At 40.9% G+C, this 20076-nt stretch overlaps 2 protein-coding genes and 1 long non-coding RNA gene across 3 annotated transcripts; all 3 read right to left on the reverse strand.

The window, feature by feature from the left end:
- Positions 1 to 1947: 1947 nt before the first annotated feature.
- On the reverse strand, positions 1948 to 4950 carry LOC134187200 (mucin-like protein). The gene is made up of 8 exons (XM_062655317.1): positions 4820 to 4950; positions 4641 to 4757; positions 3667 to 4295; positions 2996 to 3604; positions 2644 to 2916; positions 2200 to 2577; positions 2000 to 2131; positions 1948 to 1958 (listed from the first exon to the last, which is right to left on the reverse strand). Exons 1-8 carry the CDS (start codon positions 4948 to 4950, stop codon positions 1948 to 1950), a joined length of 2280 nt encoding a protein of 759 aa, XP_062511301.1.
- Positions 4951 to 7839: 2889 nt separating this feature from the next.
- On the reverse strand, positions 7840 to 13797 carry LOC134187201 (mucin-like protein). Its single transcript, XM_062655319.1, has 18 exons — positions 13722 to 13797; positions 13530 to 13663; positions 13110 to 13457; positions 12330 to 13002; positions 11661 to 12269; positions 10790 to 11041; positions 10360 to 10728; positions 10138 to 10293; positions 9944 to 10075; positions 9749 to 9871; positions 9573 to 9689; positions 9379 to 9501; positions 9193 to 9318; positions 9042 to 9128; positions 8872 to 8981; positions 8709 to 8815; positions 8292 to 8645; positions 7840 to 8225 (listed from the first exon to the last, which is right to left on the reverse strand). Exons 1-18 carry the CDS (start codon positions 13795 to 13797, stop codon positions 8093 to 8095), a joined length of 4029 nt encoding a protein of 1342 aa, XP_062511303.1. The 3' UTR covers positions 7840 to 8092.
- Positions 13798 to 13896: 99 nt separating this feature from the next.
- On the reverse strand, positions 13897 to 17072 carry LOC134186298 (uncharacterized). Its single transcript, XR_009970946.1, has 4 exons — positions 17048 to 17072; positions 16412 to 16462; positions 15343 to 15372; positions 13897 to 14009 (listed from the first exon to the last, which is right to left on the reverse strand). It is a non-coding gene; the product is annotated as an uncharacterized LOC134186298 (long non-coding RNA).
- Between the last annotated feature and the right edge of the window lie 3004 nt (positions 17073 to 20076).

The following is a 20076-nucleotide window of genomic DNA, read 5'->3' on the forward strand; positions in this document are numbered from 1 at the left end:
ACAAGTCCAAAAACATTTTGAGAAAATGATGGGTATGCAGGGATGGGTATGTACTTATGTCATTTATGCCCATCTCCTACATCACATTCACAACTGATGCAAGCGATATAGGTAAAAAGATTGTGATGTAGGAGATGAGCATAAATGACATAAATACATACCCATCCCTACATACCCATCCCTACATACCCATCCCTACATACCCATCATTTTCTCAAAATGTTTTTGGACTTGTTTCATATATTTTTAGCTATGTTAAAAGTATGTTACGCGAGAACGTGTGTGTGTGTGTGTGTGTGTGTGTGTGTGTGTGTGTGTGTGTGTGTGTGTGTGTGTGTGTGTGTGTGTGTGTGTGTGTGTGTGTGTGTGTGTGTGTGTGTGTGTGTGTGTGTGTGTGTGTGTGTGTATCCTGAAGACGGAAATGACAGTTTTAGTAAACCGAGTGCATAACATTTTGAACATGTGAGAATACTTTCATGCCCAAACCCGAGGAGAGACCACGTGGAGGTTGCACTCTCTGTCTCGCCCCCTCCCACCCTGGCCACGAATTCCAGGCTGTAATTAGACGCTGCACATTCCAGTTTAGCTACGGTATCTCTTTTCAAGTGACCTTATGATGTAAAAGATGGGCATAAATGACATAAGTACATACCCATCCCTACATACCCATCATTTTCTCAAAACGTTTCTAGACTTGTGTAGTTTGAAATGAAAATGACGGTTCTAGTAATTATACGTGTGCAGCTCGGCCGGGATTTCAATCTTTGATTGCATCTCTAGACAACTCCCACGTTACGCTCAGCATACACGGAAGTACGTAGCAGCTGACGGATGTCCGTAGCGGCTGACGGATGTACGTAATAACACTGATTGCATCTATAAACAACTCCCATTACCTCGGGTTCCACGAAGAGATACACGCTTACATGCACAGAGAGTCAGACAGGACGCCGCGCCGTTGAACATAGTGGTACTGTACATGTTCAACAACACGCAACTGTAAGCAGCATGTAGCAGGTGGAAGTAGCAGCTAGGCTTCCAAACGGTAGTCACATGTACACACGTGACCGGAACAACATGGCGTTGTGGAACAGTACGTGGAACTGCATGGCAGCAGTTGACTGAAACAAGGTGACTTTGCACATTTCTAGCTGTTGGGTCAGTGCAATTTTTCGGACAAGAGCGAATCGTTTGGTGTGACTCTCGTCGTTGTAGCTGCTTCGAGTGAGGCGCTAGCCTGGCTGACAAAAGTGAAATGTGAAATGTGAAAGAATAAATCGGTTTTTTTACTTGCCGATAGCTGGCTTCTGAGGCGTTTAGTGTCAGCGGTGATAGTCTGGCTGCCATTAGGAACGTTTGAAGTTGAGCGCTACGTGGGACCGAGATCTCTATAATGAGTTCTGAGAGATCCGGTTCGGATGCGTTTGGATACTTTTGTATGGGCCGCCATTTTAGATTCTTCGCATCCCTACATAGGGAGTGCAGTAGCACTTCCTGATACTCTGAAGCCTGGTTCACAATATGACGCCGACGCTGAGTTGAGCGTCAAACTTCAAAGAAACCGCCTCGACGTCGGCGCATCCTTTGAAGTTGACACCGACGTCGATGCTGGAATAGGATTCATTTCTATTGTCGACGTCGACGTCGACGTCGGCGTCAATATTGTGAACCAGGTCTAACGCTTCATGTAGAGTACAAGTATGTATACATTCATACATATTCAGTAGTAAACGTACCTTCTGTTGTAAACACAGGTTCTGGTGTGTCAGTAAGTGTTAGACAGTAGAAACATGTGCGTGTGTGACACCACACACACACACACACACACACACACACACACACACACACACACACACACACACACACACACACACACACACACACACACACACACACACACACACACACACACACACACACACACACACAACACAGGCAGACTATATCCTATGCATTTGCTGTGCATGAACACTAAAGCATAAAATTAAACAAAACAAACTGCACACACCTGAACACGTGCCATTCCTTAGAACAGTACCATTTGAGCATTCACATGCTGGATTGTCAGTACATTTATAAAATGGGAAACAGTCAATATCAACATCCACATTGCACAAAGTGCCACCATCGCCTAAACACAATTCAAAACCTAGCCATATTACTATGGTAAGTATAAACATGAATAATTATTGACTTCACCTAGTCCACAGTCACAATTCTGCAGTAAGAATTTGTCCTCTCCGGGGTGTCCATCAGTACAAGTTGCATTGAATTTATGATTACAAGCACACAGTATAACCAAAGGATGCAACAGACTGGATGCTGCTACAGAATCCACTGCAATAAACTGAATGCTTACATTCTGTGTAGACGTAGGAGTCCAAGTAAAGGTATAAGCAGTAAAGTTATACATGCTACCCATTGGTGAAAATGTAAACTCATCTGTTGGTGGTAGATTTCCTTGAAGAGTAACAGTGAAATTATCATTTGCATCAGTAGCTGTAAACGAATAAACTGTGGTCTCATAAACAGAAGCAAAAAGAGTATCATTGCCATTCATAACGGGTGGTCTGTTACCTAACAATTGCACAGATAGAGAAGTATAGTTAACGCCATAAAACAATGTTACCCAATATAGTTTACTCAATGTCACAGCATTATCTTCATTCATCTGATGAGTCGAGAGTGTCTGAAAGGCAATTTCTAAATCTCCAGTCACAACACCATCAAAAAGACACTGTTCATTTCCACCACATGTAGTTGTCAGGTTTGGGACTGAGCTTGCCATATTTGTTAAATCATTTTCATCGACAAAACAAGGAATTGCTTCTGAAATGGTAATGTTTGCAAGTCCTAAACCATTGCCACCATTACCACTGTCATAATAGAACAAACTTTCACTTGACTGCACTTCCCCTGTAAACACCCACAACATAGCATTTAAAATTTTAAAACTGTATTTAATAATGAGCATGCACATATTAACACATCTAACATGAAAGTCCAAATTGAAAGTGTATTCTTTCATCTGAATCAGTAGATGCTAAAATAGTTCCATTTCTTGTTGTCAAGTCATTTTTGGGATCCTCGTCCCACACGCCCAAGAGTCCACTTGTATTACCGATGAGATCTTTTGGACCTGCAAACACAACAGCCAACAGTGCCTTCTTTGCCTCCACTCTTATTGATATATCTGAACTAAACACAGCTATAAATGTTGCGCAGTCTGGTTGTGATATGACAACGTTGTCTAAGACGAGAATAGATGTGTTGCTCAGCTCAGTAAAATTGCTTGTAATGTTGACAAATGAAACGTCTCCAATGTGCCTTGCAAACACTTGTAGTCTGTTGTTTGTCGTCAGCTGCACATGAAGTACAGTTGAATTGGGGTCACTTGTGGTGAAATCGGCACTGGGAAGGAACTGAGCCATTGCAAAGGCTGTAAATACGGTAGCACTACAGTTGCCTTCTCCAATGGGTTCAGTGCGACCTTCCAGAACAAATGACTCATCTCTAGTCTTCATGACTATGTACTCTCCTTGTCCATTAAATGTGAATAATTTGCCATCCATCGTGCGAAAGTGAGGATCACCATAACCACTTCCTAGAATCACATTTAACTATACCAATAGCAAAAGAAACAATGAGATTACTACAATTGCTAACCCAGACGAGGAGGCCAATAGCATGACAACAATGAATTAACTTGCACATCAAGGTAAGGAAGACAGCTGTGAGGTTGACGACAGCACCAATCATATGGCTGAACTCTCAATTGAAAAGGACTATATGGAAAGTTGAATAGATAGCGTAAATACACTCTGGCTCGAATTAGAACTCCAGAATGCAAATATTTAGATGCATAACAGCACTCAGTCTCTGGTGTCACAACCCTCTCTCCAATTGCAATCTGAAAATGAAATCGTTGGATGTAACACTCTCCACTCTCGATTGAAGAAGATACACGCATGAATCGAAAGTCAAGCTCAGCGTGCAATAATGTCCATGGACAGGGAACTAAAAACGATATCCACTGTGATAAATTTCCGAAAGTCCCTCCATCTTCAGAGTACCACTCACGACAAAAGTTTGCAGTTGTTGGTGTTACTGGTGCAGATGGCGTAGGCACTGCTTGTGTTGGAGTTGGGGCTGCAGATGGCAGAAACACTGTTTGTGTCGATATTGCAGGTATAGACGGCTGAACATCTAAGCTTGTGCCTGAATACTGCTTTAGGATACTGGACTGAGTTTGTAAGTTAGTAACAGCTGGAGAGGGCATCACTGTAGTGAAGTCACTGTGTGCCAAACCAATCATGTGCAACAACAGGGTTACAACACTTTGAAGACATAACCCTACACCTGTACCTGACTTCGTTTTCATAAAATAAAGAAGTACCGTAAAGAGAATGAGTAAAAACGAGAGCATGGCAACAAGACTCACCCAACTACAACTAAACAAAGCATGCAGTAGCTACGCTACGGCTAGGTAATGAACAAGACAATCTGATCCCATGGATCTAAATACAAGCCGAGCGTAGTATACATATTATCTAAGTATATCTGAATGCGAACGCTCGGGAACGCCCACTTCCGTCTATCCAGATGTTTGTCTGTCTGTAACGCGCCGATCAACACCACACCGGTCTCGGATCGTCGCGAAACGAGGTGGGCTGGTCGAGATCACAAGTCCGAGACGAACGGTTGCGTTGGATTTCGCCTCGACTGCCTCCGACGGCCCGAAACGAGACACTGGCGGCCTGAAATGAGATGCATGGAAATTTGTTTATTCAATTGACCGAGTATGCGGATGAACACCCACCTAGCCTCGCCCAGACGCAGTGTGGATTGCAGCTTCGGATGCGCTTCCATCACCACATCACTGATAGTGGATTGCAGCTCCGGATGCGCTTCCATCACCACATCATCAGTGATGTGATGATGGAAGCGCATCCGGAGCTGCAATCCACACTGTGTCTGGGGCGAGGCCAACACACCCCTGCTATCGTACGCCGTTCTAATTCTCTCATCTACAGTGTGAGGATGCGCTAGCCTCGCCCCAGACGCAGTGTGGATTGCAGCCCCGGATGCGCCATCACCACTTCGTCTAGTATGGTACCGCCTTTCTGGGCGAGAGTAGGTATGTAATCAAATTCTTCAGCGCTTGTCATACTAATGTTATTAGCTAGGAACTGAGCTTTCGATTGGACTTTGACGTTGTTCTAGCCTCTGTACTTGTCGATATTGCGATTTTAGGCTTCTGTCAAGCGTTAGTAAGAGATTGCAGCTACGCTAGAGAGCGTAGCGGTGAAATGGCAGATCAGAAATGGCACTTGCAGTGCATCATACGCCGTTGAACGCGTACACAGGTTCTCAGTTGAAGCTGCAATGCGTCATATGCCTCTACTGCAATGCATTGGACTGCTGCTTACATACTGCGCGCTAATTAGCGAAGATCCCACGCGACAGTCGTTACCTGCAATCTACTACGCCGACAAAGTACACTTGTTACTGACACTAATCATGTCCCTAGGGACATGATTAACGCTGACCGCAAGGGGCGGTATCATACCAGTAGTGGTGACGGCAGCGCATCCGGGGCTGCAATCCATACTGCGTCTGGGGCGAGGCTAAGGATGCGCCGGGTGTAAGCCGGCCGGCTCACAGGGCCGCTTGCGCGTGCGTGAGTCCGTGTGTTTGTCTTCGCGGAAGTGACGTCATTCTTCACGAATAGATCATGACGTTTTAGGTGGGAAGAGTCTGAGATGGGGCTGCTGGAAAATGCGTAGTCTGAGATGCGCGGGAGTTTGTTTATCCAATTGACCGAGTATGCGGATGTGACGCGTGACTGGTCTGCGCTTCATCTGCATCGAGTATGCAGATGTGACGTGAACTGGTCTGCGCTTCATCTGCATTGATCCATGCGCTACGTGGAGGCTTAGAGCCAGCGCTATAATCCACCTGGAGATCCACGGGCACTAACATTGGCGCAGCTCTGGGATTGGACACCAAGGCCCACAAGTACCCCAGTCAATGACCAGGTAGCAAATTTTTTGGGGGGTCCACTTCACACACACATCCCGGATATATAGCCCGGATAAGTTTAACTTGCACGTGCACGGTAGACCATTCTCACGTGCACGCATGGCTCACGATCATGATTTAGTAGTTCGAAATGTGTTGTTATGCTAACAGATCGTGGGAATTGCGCTTTCTCTGCGAGCAGTTACCACACTGAGTAAGCAACAGTGACAGTGAAAGGAGAGCCCCAATACGGGGAATGTTGGTTGCTACAAACCGTTTTCTTTGCAGAAATCGACTTTCTCGAGAAACTGTTGACTCCAGAAAAGCTTTACGTAATGCAGTTATTATACAAGACGGCAGAGGTTTGTACATTTTGCTAATTAGTTGATAGTAGTTGATGAACTAATTATTAATTTATTAGAATAAAGTATTTAGTAACATTATAGCACAGTTTATGTATTTATGGTAGTATTTTTAACCTTAAATATGATTTAATAAATAGTAATTTATAATTTATAAGTGTATATACAGTAGTGGACAAAAGTATTTGCTGGGCAAGAAATTTCAAGGGTTTTTCAGTATGTCTGTATTTGGGTGGAAGCACAAAATACTAATAAAGCGACTTCTTGATCAATGTTTGTCATGCAATGGCAAAATCGAGACTAATTGGTATAGAATTGAGTCTAAATCAGTTGGTTGTTGCAATTTAAGATTATAGTTACAACCTAGTTAAAAGCCGATTAAGTTTACATTACAACTTATCAAAGCATATTCAATGCAAACAATATTACAACCTTTGAAAACAAGCTAACTTATCCATTTGTGATCACATCAGCACCTATTTCCATTCTGTAGGCCAGAATATGATGAAAATCAACTAAAAACCTACCCGGCAAATACTTTTGTCCACTACTGTATATACACTTATAAATTATAAATTACTATTTATTAAATCATATTTAAGGTTAAAAATACTACCATAAATACATAAACTGTGCTATAATGTTACTAAATACTTTATTCTAATAAATTAATAATTAGTTCATCAACTACTATCACTTCTTCGGATATTAAAAGAACAGGGATAAAAATACTCAAGCACAAGCGCGTTCTCTAGGTAAGCCGTGGTATTGAGGAATTCTGCTTCAAAGTCTGTCGGGAAAACAGCTCTACCGACACCATTTTACTTTAGAGAGGAACCACTGACGGCAAGAAAGCAGATCTTCATAATATCTTCGCATTCACATTCGGCATTCTCGATATATCGGTAGCAGTCATCCGTAAACGCATTGATTCGTTTGCAGTGGGCGGAACTTAATCGACCAGGAAGCGCGGAGCAGGCGCGTGGGCGTTGCACATCACATCGCTCGTTCTCGTATACAAAGCGACGATAGCGGAGTAACTTATACCGATCGATTTGTCTTGGTAAGATCTACTCATACAAGTTAAGTTCATTTTTGTTGGACTTCCTCTTTAAGGAAATTATGCCATAGCTAGCCATCGCTGTGACTTGAACATGCAACCCTGCAAGGTCCCGGATGTTTGCATTCTCCAAATGCACTCTCTAACCAATTGAACTACAGCACCACACACACACACACACACACACACACACACACACACACACACACACACACACACACACACACACACACACCACGCACACACACACTTAAATATTGGTCAGTCTTCTGCAATCAGTTTGATTAGCAACAATCAAATGTCAATTAAAACCCTCCTATATTCCTGCAGTAGAAAACCATTTTCAGCTTTCAATTTCAATAAATAACTACACTGAATATCTTAAAATGTATAATCTGAACTAAAAATTTTCTATAATTTTTTTATATCAACATTGATGTCACATTGCTGCAAAACACTGCTGATGTTGCTAATCTAATAAGATAATATTGACTGAGTTGGCAATCAGTATTGCGCACTATGGTAAATCAAGCAATATCACAATCTACATACAGTCAGCTATAAGATGTCATGTGACATAAAGTTCACTGTAGCATGACTATTAATGTACTACAGCAGATGATTCATCACTAAACCTAGTCAACTGCATTTAGTCAACCCGAGAATGAGATGTGGTCTTGTTAGGATCTCCTTCAAATTTCCTGGTCACCATTTGCATACTTTCCTTACCATCCCCATCATCATCAACATTAACCGGACTCACTTTAGATCGTCTACCGCATCTACTGTAAAGTCAAACAATTAGTAACACAACTCTACGCATTCAAACTCTGATATTTGCAACTTACCTATACCACCATAATGCAATGGCAATGATGACAAGAATAGCAGTAATCCCACAAGCAGCAATAATGCCAGCCAACTGACCAGTGCTAAGACCAGAATCATCGGTCTTTCCACGATTAGTGGGAGTTGCAGATGTTGTGGTAGTCGTAGTGGTGGAACGAATGGCAATAACAGAAAGCACTGTAAATCCCAAATCTCTCAACTGTTGCTGCCCACTTGTCGAGTTAAGGGCGTGAACTGCAGTATCAGCAGAAACAAGTGCTCGAACATAAAACATAATCCGAAGATTAGATTCCACCACATGCACTGGTCTCACAACAATCACATCTGTTGGATCGATAACTAGTACTGCACGCCTGCAGGATACAACAACACAATAAAAATAAGTCAGTCGATCAGCTACCAGCCCATCACCATACTTTCTCTTAGAAGAAGCTTGTTGTGAACATTCTGCTACATTGTCGCTACAGTAACTAGATAGAACTTGAGCCACAGCTCTTGTAAAGTTTGACTCAGAAGCATTGAACTGTACAGAGAATTGTTACTAATTAACTTTATACACTTAAACTACACGATACATACCTCTGACAATGTCATATTGGCAACTACCACAGCAATTAATTCAGGTGCAGTGGCAGGTGTGGTTACATTTGAGGGCACTGTTGCAGTGATTGAACGTGTTTTTGTGGTAACTGTCACAGAAACAAAATTGAAGCACAAACTAGCATTACTATCTGATACTTAACACATACATGACAATGAAGTGGATGGTGCAGTTGCTGTCATTATAGTAGAAGTTGGTAATTCAGTCATCACAATAGTAGGAGTTGATAATTCAACTACAGGAGAACATACGGTAATTAACAGAGAACTCAAAATTATTCATTTAGTATAATGGATAACCTTGGCAGCTATTATTGACAAGAATCGTGCCACCAGGACACTCGCACCGATAGCTTCCTGCCGTATTTACACACTGTTGACCAGAAATATTGCAAGGCTGGGTATTCTCAACACATTCATTGATGTCTGAAAGGATGCAAAAATCACTTTTAAAGTCGAAGCAAAGAAGGGCACAGTATAGCCGACCTTGACATGACTTTCCATCTAGTTGGAGGCGATATCCTACAGAACACTGACAAACGAATGAGCCATTGTTATTGATACACACTTGATCACAACCATCTTTGTTCTCCAAACATTCGTCTATGTCTGCTCATACAAGTAAGTAATCAGTATACACGTGTATACTAGTACTGGGTGAAGTAATCTGTTTAGCTTACCATCACACATCACCAAATTCTCTAAACGATATCCTTGCTTACAAAAGCATATGTATACACTTTTTATTAAAGCACAATCTTGCATACAATTATTCGGCATGACACACTCGTTGTCAGCTGAAATATGATCACAAATTCAGTATGTGAAACAAATAATGATGAAACGAGGCAATCACCTTCGCACGTTCTGCTATCATCGCTGTCCAGTGTAAATCCATTTTCACAACCACAAAAGAAAGAGCCTTCTGTGTTGTTGCAAGTTTGGTGACAAGAATCGAACTCTTCACATTCGTCTATGTCTGATCGACCAGTACATGTGTACAGTATATTCATATCAATATAACAACAAGTCTATACTGTGACTCACTCACCTGAGCATGATTTCTCGTCTTGATTCAGACGAAAACCAGAGTCGCATTCGCAATTGAAGCTGAACAACTGATTCACACATTTCTGTTCACACCCACCATTAGGAGTGTTAGTTGAATTGCATTCGTTGATATCTATGTAAGATATACTTATAATCAAAAAGTGCTTGAGTAACTATGCAAGTATTATCTCTTACCAACACATTTGCCATCACTAACTTGAGTGCCACTTGGACATGGTCCACAATTGGCACCAGTCAGTGGTGCAATGTTGTCAAAACACTCCACACCTTCAAAGCAATTGATTTCTTCACATCCATCCATGTCCTGATCACAGAACTCTCCTTCCCATCCTACCATCACAATTCATTTGTAACTAGCACACAAACAACACTGACAATTAACACGATCAAGCCTACCAGATCCACATTTGCAGTCTTGTATAATAAACAAATCGTCTCCACCATCCTTATTCGATTCAACGCAAGTGGCATTCAAGTCGAGTGCACAGCCACAGATACGAACCTCTGGATGAAGAATAGCCGTTGATCCAAGCGAGTCATTTGCAATAAAGAGGAGTCGAACAGGAGAGAAAGATGTCGGTGTCCATGTGAAGTTGTATGCATCCCCATCATGAGATAAAGAATAGTCAGAAGGAGGAGGCAGACTTCCTTGGAGATTTACAACATACGTGTCATTTGGATCGGATACAGAAAACAAATAGGTGGCAGATGTGTTGATATGAACACGAAATGTTGCATTCCCAAACAGCTTTGGTGGGTTGTTCACTAACATAAACATTAAACATGAACACATTGATGTGAAAGCTCTACATAATACACACAGCACCTAAATTCTGAGAAAGAGCTTTGTTGTCCTCATCTGTCTGCTTGGTCTCGCTCGCAATATCAGCATCTCCTGTCTGTAGGAAGTCATAGAGACATGCTGTATTGCCAACACCGCAAAGATCTTTTTGTTCTTGTGTAAATGTGCTGAAAGGAATCTCATCTGGGAAAACTGGCAAATGATCAGGATATGAAAAGGTTGACACATTTTCACCCATCTTGTAGTAAAATAGACTCTCCTGTAAGGTTATCTGCCCTACAAATAAAGTTTATTCAGTCACTTCAACGACTGTTACGCCAAAGTGTCTACTGTTGTCTGAATTCTGTGTGCAGGATCTCCAACACACTTAAACACTGTTAGGACACGATTCGGTAAATGTGTGTCTGACTTATACGTACATCGACATTGTCCACCCGTCTAGTCTTCATCCACTTTATAACTTGGGTATCTGTTCGATTATGGTACAACCTCTCTCATACACTTTGAGGGCCTCCGATTGGCTGTCCATTCATTCTGTGGTTGCCCTGCATAGCCACATGCAAATACTGCTCTGATTGGACTATTTTAACCGATTGAAAGTATGAAACATTCCGAACAGCCAGACAGTCACACGTATAGTCACACACGTAGTCACCCACATACATAGCCATGTAGACCAGAGGTGCTCAAGTGCCCTTTGAGTACACTATGTACTTTTTCACGTAATGTTTACAAATACTTCTTTGGCTCATAACTGAAACCACCTTCCCACTAGCCCACACATCCAAGACTCACCCAGCTGTCTCCCAGGTAGTTTAATTATACAGTCCAAACTATATTTAGTTTGTCCATTTGTCTAGTGCATGTAACAATTAATCAAATACAAGAAACTTACAGTCTTGCCCAAACTGGTGTATTTCTCTGTCCGTAGCATTAGCAGAAAGAATGGTTCCATTCCTGAATACAAAGTCATCATCCTTGTTTCCATTCCAAACTCCCAACAGTCCTCGGGTTTCACCACGCTGCTTGTCAGGGCCAGCAAACACTACAGACAGCAATCCCTTCTTTGCTTCGACAGTCACTGATATGCCAAGTGGGAACGTTGCTGTAATAGATTTTGTCATCGGTTTGGAAATTGACACCATGTGAAGATCTAAACTCGTCGAATTGTCTAATTCTGTAACATTGCTGCTGATGTCTTGCCAATCCGACTGGTTGTTAGGTGCCACAGAGTGATACTTGACAACTAACGAGTTAACGTCGGAAAGCTCCACATGTACAATATCTGACTTTGGAGTTTGACTCTCAAACCCACTAGAAGGATAAAACTCGGCCATAGAAAATGCTGAGAAAACAGTGGCACTCGATCCGTTAGCAGGCCTTGTTCGACCCATAAGTACAAAAGTGTCATTGACAGTTTTCATGGTGATGTATTCTCCCCAGCCATTGAAAGTATACTGTTTACCATCCAGTGTGGTAATGTGTGGGTCTCCCCAAAACCAGGCTATAAAAAAAATATTACTAATCAACTGTAAACGTGCACATTCAAAACGTACATAAATACCTCTCCTTTGTGGTACATAACCTGTACAGTCATGTGATGGTCTTCGCTGGTAGTACAAATGGCATAAATTGCCAACACGACAGCAATCTCTACGTGGTTTATCATCAAGTTGGTAATGTAATAGATAATTGACTGATGGATCGTATCGCTGTGCCGAGCCTCCATAACGAGGTCCAACCAAGAGGCCACCCCACGAAAACCAATCTGTTGAATAGCAGCACTGTTGTCTGCTGCTACTGTTTGACGGGAAAGTCGAGTAAGCACAAAAAGAAAACCAATCAAATCTAAACCGTCTGTCCCACCAAGCTTGCCACCAACTACAAGGACAGGGTTCAAGATCTGCAGTCCAAGACAGATCCTCTCTTGCTCGATCCTCTTCAAACCACACTAAGCAATCGCGTCTAGCTACTGCAATAATGGAAGGGTCGAGATGCAAAGTGTAGACCAGTTTCCCTTGTTTGCCTACATTTGATGACGAAACGTCACGATCAATCGTTGTCACCTGGTCATATTGGGACAGTCTGTGATTCTCATAGTATGTCCCTCCTTCAGCGTTGTATCCAACAACACCCTTTGACCATCTCCCAGACCACTGCAAATCATTACAATTGTAGTTGAATATTGCAAATGAGCTAAGACCATCAGTAGCCAATACAGCCTGAAATGTATTTCTCTACAGAGACAAAAAGAAAAGCAATGATATGCTACTGTACATATATTAATTAATTACAAATATTAATTGACCAAAACTTCATAAGATTCGGTTATTTATTCATTTACCAAGCCTGTGTATTCATCTCTGTAACACCACCACCACCAACTGTAGTATGAATAACAACCATCAGGATAATTAGGAACTTTGTCCCATGTGGCAACAAGAACCCATTGAGCTTCAAACGATTCATATCCTTTCAAGAGTGTTTGAATATCTCTATTGGCCATCTTGACTGCAGAGTCATCTTCATGTGTATAAACATTATACCAGACATTGCCTTCTTTCCGAATATCGACATCAGCCCAGAATGGTGCAACTACACTTTGTCGTCTTATCCAACTGTATCCAGGAAAATAATGAGGCCACCAAAAGTAGAATGGTCTCCCAAACGAAACGATTCCATTGGTTCCAACCTAACACAACATTAAATGAGCCATATAACTTTAATTAATTAAAATTAAGACACACAATCAAGTATCACTTACATAAGCAGTAGAATACACATTTTCAAAAAAAGGAAATCCGACTTCTATTGAAATAGGTGAAGACACACCATCAAGATAACGATACAGTGACTCGCTTTCTTCACTTAAACCAAAAGAGTATAAACGATTCAAATCTAAAAGTATAAAACTCGGTTGCTATCAGAAATAGTTTTAAAAGTGCACAGCTCTTACAGCAGTCATCCAGTTGTGTCTCACACTTTGTGCCTGTATATCCTTCAAAACACTGGCATGTGTATCCATCTACCATATCACTACAAGTTCCTTGATTATGGCATGAATCAGACTCACACTCATCGATGTCTGTTTGACATGTAGTGCCAGTATAACCAGAAATACAAGTACATGCATAACCATTGATGACGTCACTACATGTCCCATTGTTCTGGCATGGATTTGATACACACGTGTCTAGATCCAGCTGGCCACTGCCACTACCAATAGTACTGCTGTTTCCACTAGCTGCATAAAATAACATACATATTTACCCAATTAATATTAATTATCCAATCATAATTCTAATACTTTTTTATATTAATGTCATTATAAAAGCGTAAAACTTAACAGTAACTACGCTCTTTTACTGTCTCTCCTTATGCAGAGAAGAAAAGAACTTGCATGTAAAATGCAAATGGTCGGTATGCTATATACTTTACACATTTTTGGTTAGTAAAAGTTGAACATAATTACATATTTGATCAGACCAGAAAGTCTGCATCAGCTATATTTGATGTTGCTGCTGCCAGAATTCATTTGCAGAGCCATGAGCCCTAGCACCTACAATGACGTATTTGCTATACATGTATCTCTAATAATTATACTTCAACTAAATTGTACAATTCTTTTCATTTTATAGGTGTCATGTATGGTGCAGTAAGACTTGTACAATGCAGTTCAATGTGTTTGTTGCATCCCTCAATGATGTACATGCATGCACTGACATGCAGTTGTAAATTGTAACATGCACTGGACCAACCCATTGTAAGTGTTAGATAGTCCTAGAGTCCTGTACACATTATACAGTGGCCAGTAATGCATTCCAAGCTCACTGAAAGACTACTTTCATCTCTTTGTTTCTGGTGTTTGAGTAAGTTTTTACATGCAGTAAAAACATTTAGTAATAAGCTATTGCCCATTTGCAATTGGAGTACAGTAAAGTCGCGAACAATAGCTGGGGCTAAGTTAGATATCCTGATTACCTGGCAAACACATGATTTGAACACTCAATTATATGTCTTTCTCTTTTTTGATTGAGATTGTCGCAGCATCTCCATCAGTGACCTCACTACGAAACATATTAACGGCTCGACAATCCGGGCAATAACCGTATACTGGATAAAAGCAGAGGGCGAGTGTAACACATGTCTAACAAAAAGGGGCAAGAATATAGCACGATGCGTCCCATAAGAGTTTGGCATGTGAGAAGCTACAGTTTGACTATTGTGTTACCATATAAGGAAATTATATATATATATATATATATATATATATACGCTGGCTGTGTAGAGTTGAGTTAGTGTGATTTTTTGGAAGTTTTTGGTGAGTAAACACGTAAGGTGTATGAGTACTAGTGTGTCGTCGACCCAGATCATCGTCCGAACGTCTGCCCACATAGAGTGGCACGCATTCGCCTATCCTGAGAAGACCGTTACAGCAGGTTATTGGAAAAGTACATAGCCAAGAAATGCGGCTACTATTCAAGGGCTGCTTCTATTCAAGGGAAGCTTTTGTTCACGACTTTACGGTATGTATACATACATTCATATACATATTATAGATATAGTAGTAAACATACCTTCTGTTGGTTCTGTTGTTGAACTGGGTGCTAAACAATAACATATCAAAAATAAGCCATATTGCTCATTTAGACTAGCCTCCCATCAGATCCACTCACACTGTCATACCCAGTTCCCATATGACACAACAACGCCGAAGGTCTGATCGAGTTCTTCTCACCCACCATTTATGCTAAATATACTAGATAATAGAATATCAAAGATCTACAGTTCACTAACAGGATTAGCTTAATGTGAATTTCCCGTTTCACATAAAAATGTTTTGAACAACAGACACGTTAGTTGTATAGTGTTGCTGTTGTTGTGTTGTATACAGTAGATGTAGGACAGCAGCCTGAACTTTGTCGCTTCTCCTTTCTACACCTGATCAAAATGCAAGTCTCACCTCCTATTATCGATATTGGCAGACTACTATATCGATAGTAAGAGGCAGCAGCGTTGCTTCTTTGCTGGCTACAGGTTGACGATTTTCATAATACTGTTTGTCAGAACTCGGTCAGATGGATTTCCAGATTCGTGTTATTCTTGTGGCTTAGTAGAGCACTGCTACTAGGGTCTAGTTCAATTACACCTGCATGATTTTATCATGCTGATTGTACCGCTCATAATGCGAATTGAACTCAGGCACACTGTCAATGAATCGCTTTCCGACACTATAAACAGGGTTGAACTATAAACAGTAAGTGTGCACCATCGTTTGTTTGGTGTAATGTCAGAGCCTGTTAGTTTAGGTGCAAAGATCATACTATAGTCTCACGTAGCCAGGAAGTAAGATGCAGAAGAAAAGGGTCTGGCTACGTGAGACTAAGGACGTATACAGAGTCTCCAGGCTCTGGACGTATGTGTTGCAGTTTACACAATAATTAACTAATTCATTATTATATTGATCAATTTAGTGACGTGAGCCCCATGCAGGACCAGGACCAGCAATGACACTAGATGAAGAAAGTAGGCAAGAAGAACTCAGATCCTTTCTGATGTTGTTGTGATAGCATGATGAGAAGGTCCGGGGAGGCCAATTTGGACTATGTATAGTATACATTCATATACAGAAGTACTTGATCATACCTTCAGTTGTAAACACAAACGCTGGTTCTGATGTTTGAGTACCAGTAGGTGCTAAACAAACATCAAGAATACGCTATTGTTCATATATAGTAGTAAACATACATCCTATTGTAAACACAAACACTGGTTTTGATGCTTCAGTAAGTGCTAGACATGCAGTGGAAACATTAATAGACTAACGCTCATTTAGAGTACGATCGAGTATGTATACGGCCGCTTCCAAAATGGCGGAGTACGTGACGATCGAGCCGCTCACACAAAATCGTGATAGCCATATTTTCGAACCAATTGCTAAACGAAAAAACGCTTCTGCCCAGGAGAGTTTGCAGCAAAGACATGTAACCAGTTCAGTCGGAGAAAGCTTGCAAAAACCCGTCTGAAGAAAGTTAGTTAGTCATTGCGGTATATAGCAAATACGTTTGAAAATAAACCAAAGGTTTAATGGTAACAAATTGGCACACATAGAGAAGAAAAGTAGGAGACTTCACCAATGCTATTCATTATTTGCAGTAGTGCTTCTGAGCCAAGAGAGGAAGGGAGCACAAACGAGCTTATGTATGATGTACGCGACACCGTGAGCCGTTCCTAGATAGTGACTACGTGTCACAATCAATACACAGACAGTAGTAAACATACCCTCTGTTGTAAACACAGGTTCTGGTGTTTCAGTTAGTGCTAGACAGTAGAAATATTAATTAATTACCTAATGCTCATTTAGAGTAGCAAACATACCTTGTGTTGTAAACACAGGTTCTGATGTTTCAGTGAGTGCTAGACAGTAGAAACATTAATTAATTATAATACTCTAATGCTTCATGTAAAGTAAAAGTATGTATACATTCATACATATTCAGTAGTAAACGTACCTTCTGTTGTAAATGCAGGTTCTGATGTTTCAGTGAGTGCTAGACAGTAGAAACATTAATTAATTGCCTAATGGTCATCTAGAGTACGAGTATGTATACATTCATACATATACAGCAGTAAACATACCTTCTGTTGTAATCACAGGTTCTGGTGTTTCAGTAAGTGCTAGACAGTACAGAAACATTAATTAATTATAATACTCTAATGCTTCATGTAAAGTACAAGTATGTATATATTCAAGTAAGTCATACATATCAAGAACTGTCGAAAACATCTCTTCCATGATGCAGCCGCTCGAGGAAGCCATTCGTGATTATTTCATTCCTGCCATAACCGGCCAGCAACATTGTAGCCAAGACGTGAGAGATTTGTTGGCTCTACCTTGTCGACTTGGAGGTTTTAACTTGACTAATCCAACTCACACGTCCGATGTTGAGTTCAAGTCTTCCTGTCGTATCACAGCACCATTAGCAGCTCTCATAATACAACAAGAACAGTGCTACAATGTGGCTGTCGAAGCTGTTCAGAAAGAAAAATCTGCCACAAAATTTGAAAAACGGGCTTCTCGGAAACAAGCTTTAGTAGAAATAGAAGCTAATTGCCCAGCATCTATGAAACGATGCATTGAACTTGCCTCTGAAAAGGGTGCATCAAATTGGCTATCCGTTTTACCGGTTGAAGAACATGGTTTTCATTTGAGCAAAGGAGATTTTCGTGATGCTTTATGCATGCGCTATGGTTGGATGTTACCAAATCTACCTTCAAAATGTGCCTGTGGATCTGCTTTCAACGTTGACCATGCAATGGTATGTCCTAAAGGTGGCTTTCCGACGCTAAGGCACAATGAAATTAGGGATATAACTGCCGATCTTTTGACTGAAGTGTGTCATGATGTAGCGATAGAACCGATGTTACAACCTCTGACTGGAGAAAAGTTTCAGAAGAAAACAGCGAACATGTCTGACGAGGCTAGACTTGATCTTTCAGCGAGAGGAGTCTGGACAAAAGGAGACCGTGCATTTTTTGATGAAAGAGTATTTTACCCAAACGCGCGCTCCAATAGTCAAGGCTCTTTGAGATCAGCATTCAACAGCCATGAATGTGGAAAAAAACGTGAATATGCGCATCGAGTACTGGAAGTGGAACATGCCAGCTTCACTCCGTTGGTTTTTTCCTCTACCGGTGGCATGGGCTCTGAAACTTCCACCTTCTACAAACATCTTGCCAGTTTAATTGCCAACAAAACTGAAAAGAAATATAGTTCAGTGATGGAACTTCTGAGATGTCGGATCAGCTTTTCTCTAATAAGATCTTCTGTTTTGTGCATTCGCGGAAGTAGATCAGCCAAGCACAGGCCTCTAAAATGTCATGACATGGATTTAATCAACAGTGAGGCTTGCCTCACTAAGTAGATTGTGACGTTGACTTAAGTGGGTTTGTTTAATTGAATGGATTGATATAGTGTTGTGTTGAGTGCCGTTGTAGTGGCTTTTGTAGTATGGGCATGACCGGTGGATGCTTTTGCTGAGTAATAAACTACTACTACTACTAGTATGTATATACATTCATACACATTCAGTAGTAAATGTACCTTCTGTTGTAATCACAGGTTCTGGTGTTTCAGTGAGTGCTAGACAGTACAAAAACATTAATTAATTATAATACTCTAATGCTTCATGTAGAAAAACAAGTATGTATACATTCATACACATTCAGTAGTAAACATACCTTCTGTTGTAATCACAGGTTCTGGTGTTTCAGTGAGTGCTAGACAGTAGAAACATTAATTAATTATAATACTCTAATGCTTCATGTAAAGTAAAAGTATGTATACATTCATAAATATTCAGTAGTAAACGTACCTTCTGTTGTAAATGCAGGTTCTGATGTTTCAGTGAGTGCTAGACAGTAGAAACATTAATTAATTGCCTAATGGTCATCTAGAGTACGAGTATGTATACATTCATACATATACAGCAGTAAACATACCTTCTGTTGTAATCACAGGTTCTGGTGTTTCAGTAAGTGCTAGGCAGTACAGAAACATTAATTAATTATAATACTCTAATGCTTCATGTAAAGTAAAAGTATGTATACATTCATACATATTCAGTAGTAAACGTACCTTCTGTTGTAAATGCAGGTTCTGATGTTTCAGTGAGTGCTAGACAGTAGAAACATTAGTTAATTGCCTAATGGTCATCTAGAGTACGAGTATGTATACATTTATACATATATACAGTAAACAGTAAGTTTAGCAAAGTGGTTTAGGTTTAACTGTCGCATGACTTTAGCGGACTTGCTTAGATGGCTTCTGACAACACTGTTTTAATGATATTGACTATTTGCTGGGATAGGATTGCCTTAAAAGATGTAAGGGTCGTTAAATAAAAGAAAGAAATCAGCAGCTACACAGAGAGAAAAGACGGACTGTCGGTTAGACTCGACCCATGGAGTCTCTCTCCGCTCTCGTCATTCCCCAGATAGCCCTCGCCTGCCCACCGACGTTACTAAATGTACTAAGTGCTCGCCATTGTTGCACCTCGTTACCTATCTGTATCAGATGCGGAGCCGATAATTTATGCAACATGTAAACCAAGCAGCCAATGATCCAGTACGTTGTACAAAGACAAGCACGCATTACACTTCAATACATGAACTGCGTCTCAGCCATTTCTTGTCTAGACCATTTGCATCAAATTCGGAAGCTCTTGGAGCCAAACTCATAGCACAAATGACGCGTAAGATGCCCAGATTGTCTGACAAAGACAAAACTCACATTCAAAAGCCGTGCTAAC

Source organism: Corticium candelabrum, chromosome 11 (genome assembly GCF_963422355.1).
Source record: "Corticium candelabrum chromosome 11, ooCorCand1.1, whole genome shotgun sequence".
In the NCBI taxonomy this organism is placed as follows: Eukaryota; Metazoa; Porifera; class Homoscleromorpha; order Homosclerophorida; family Plakinidae; genus Corticium; species Corticium candelabrum.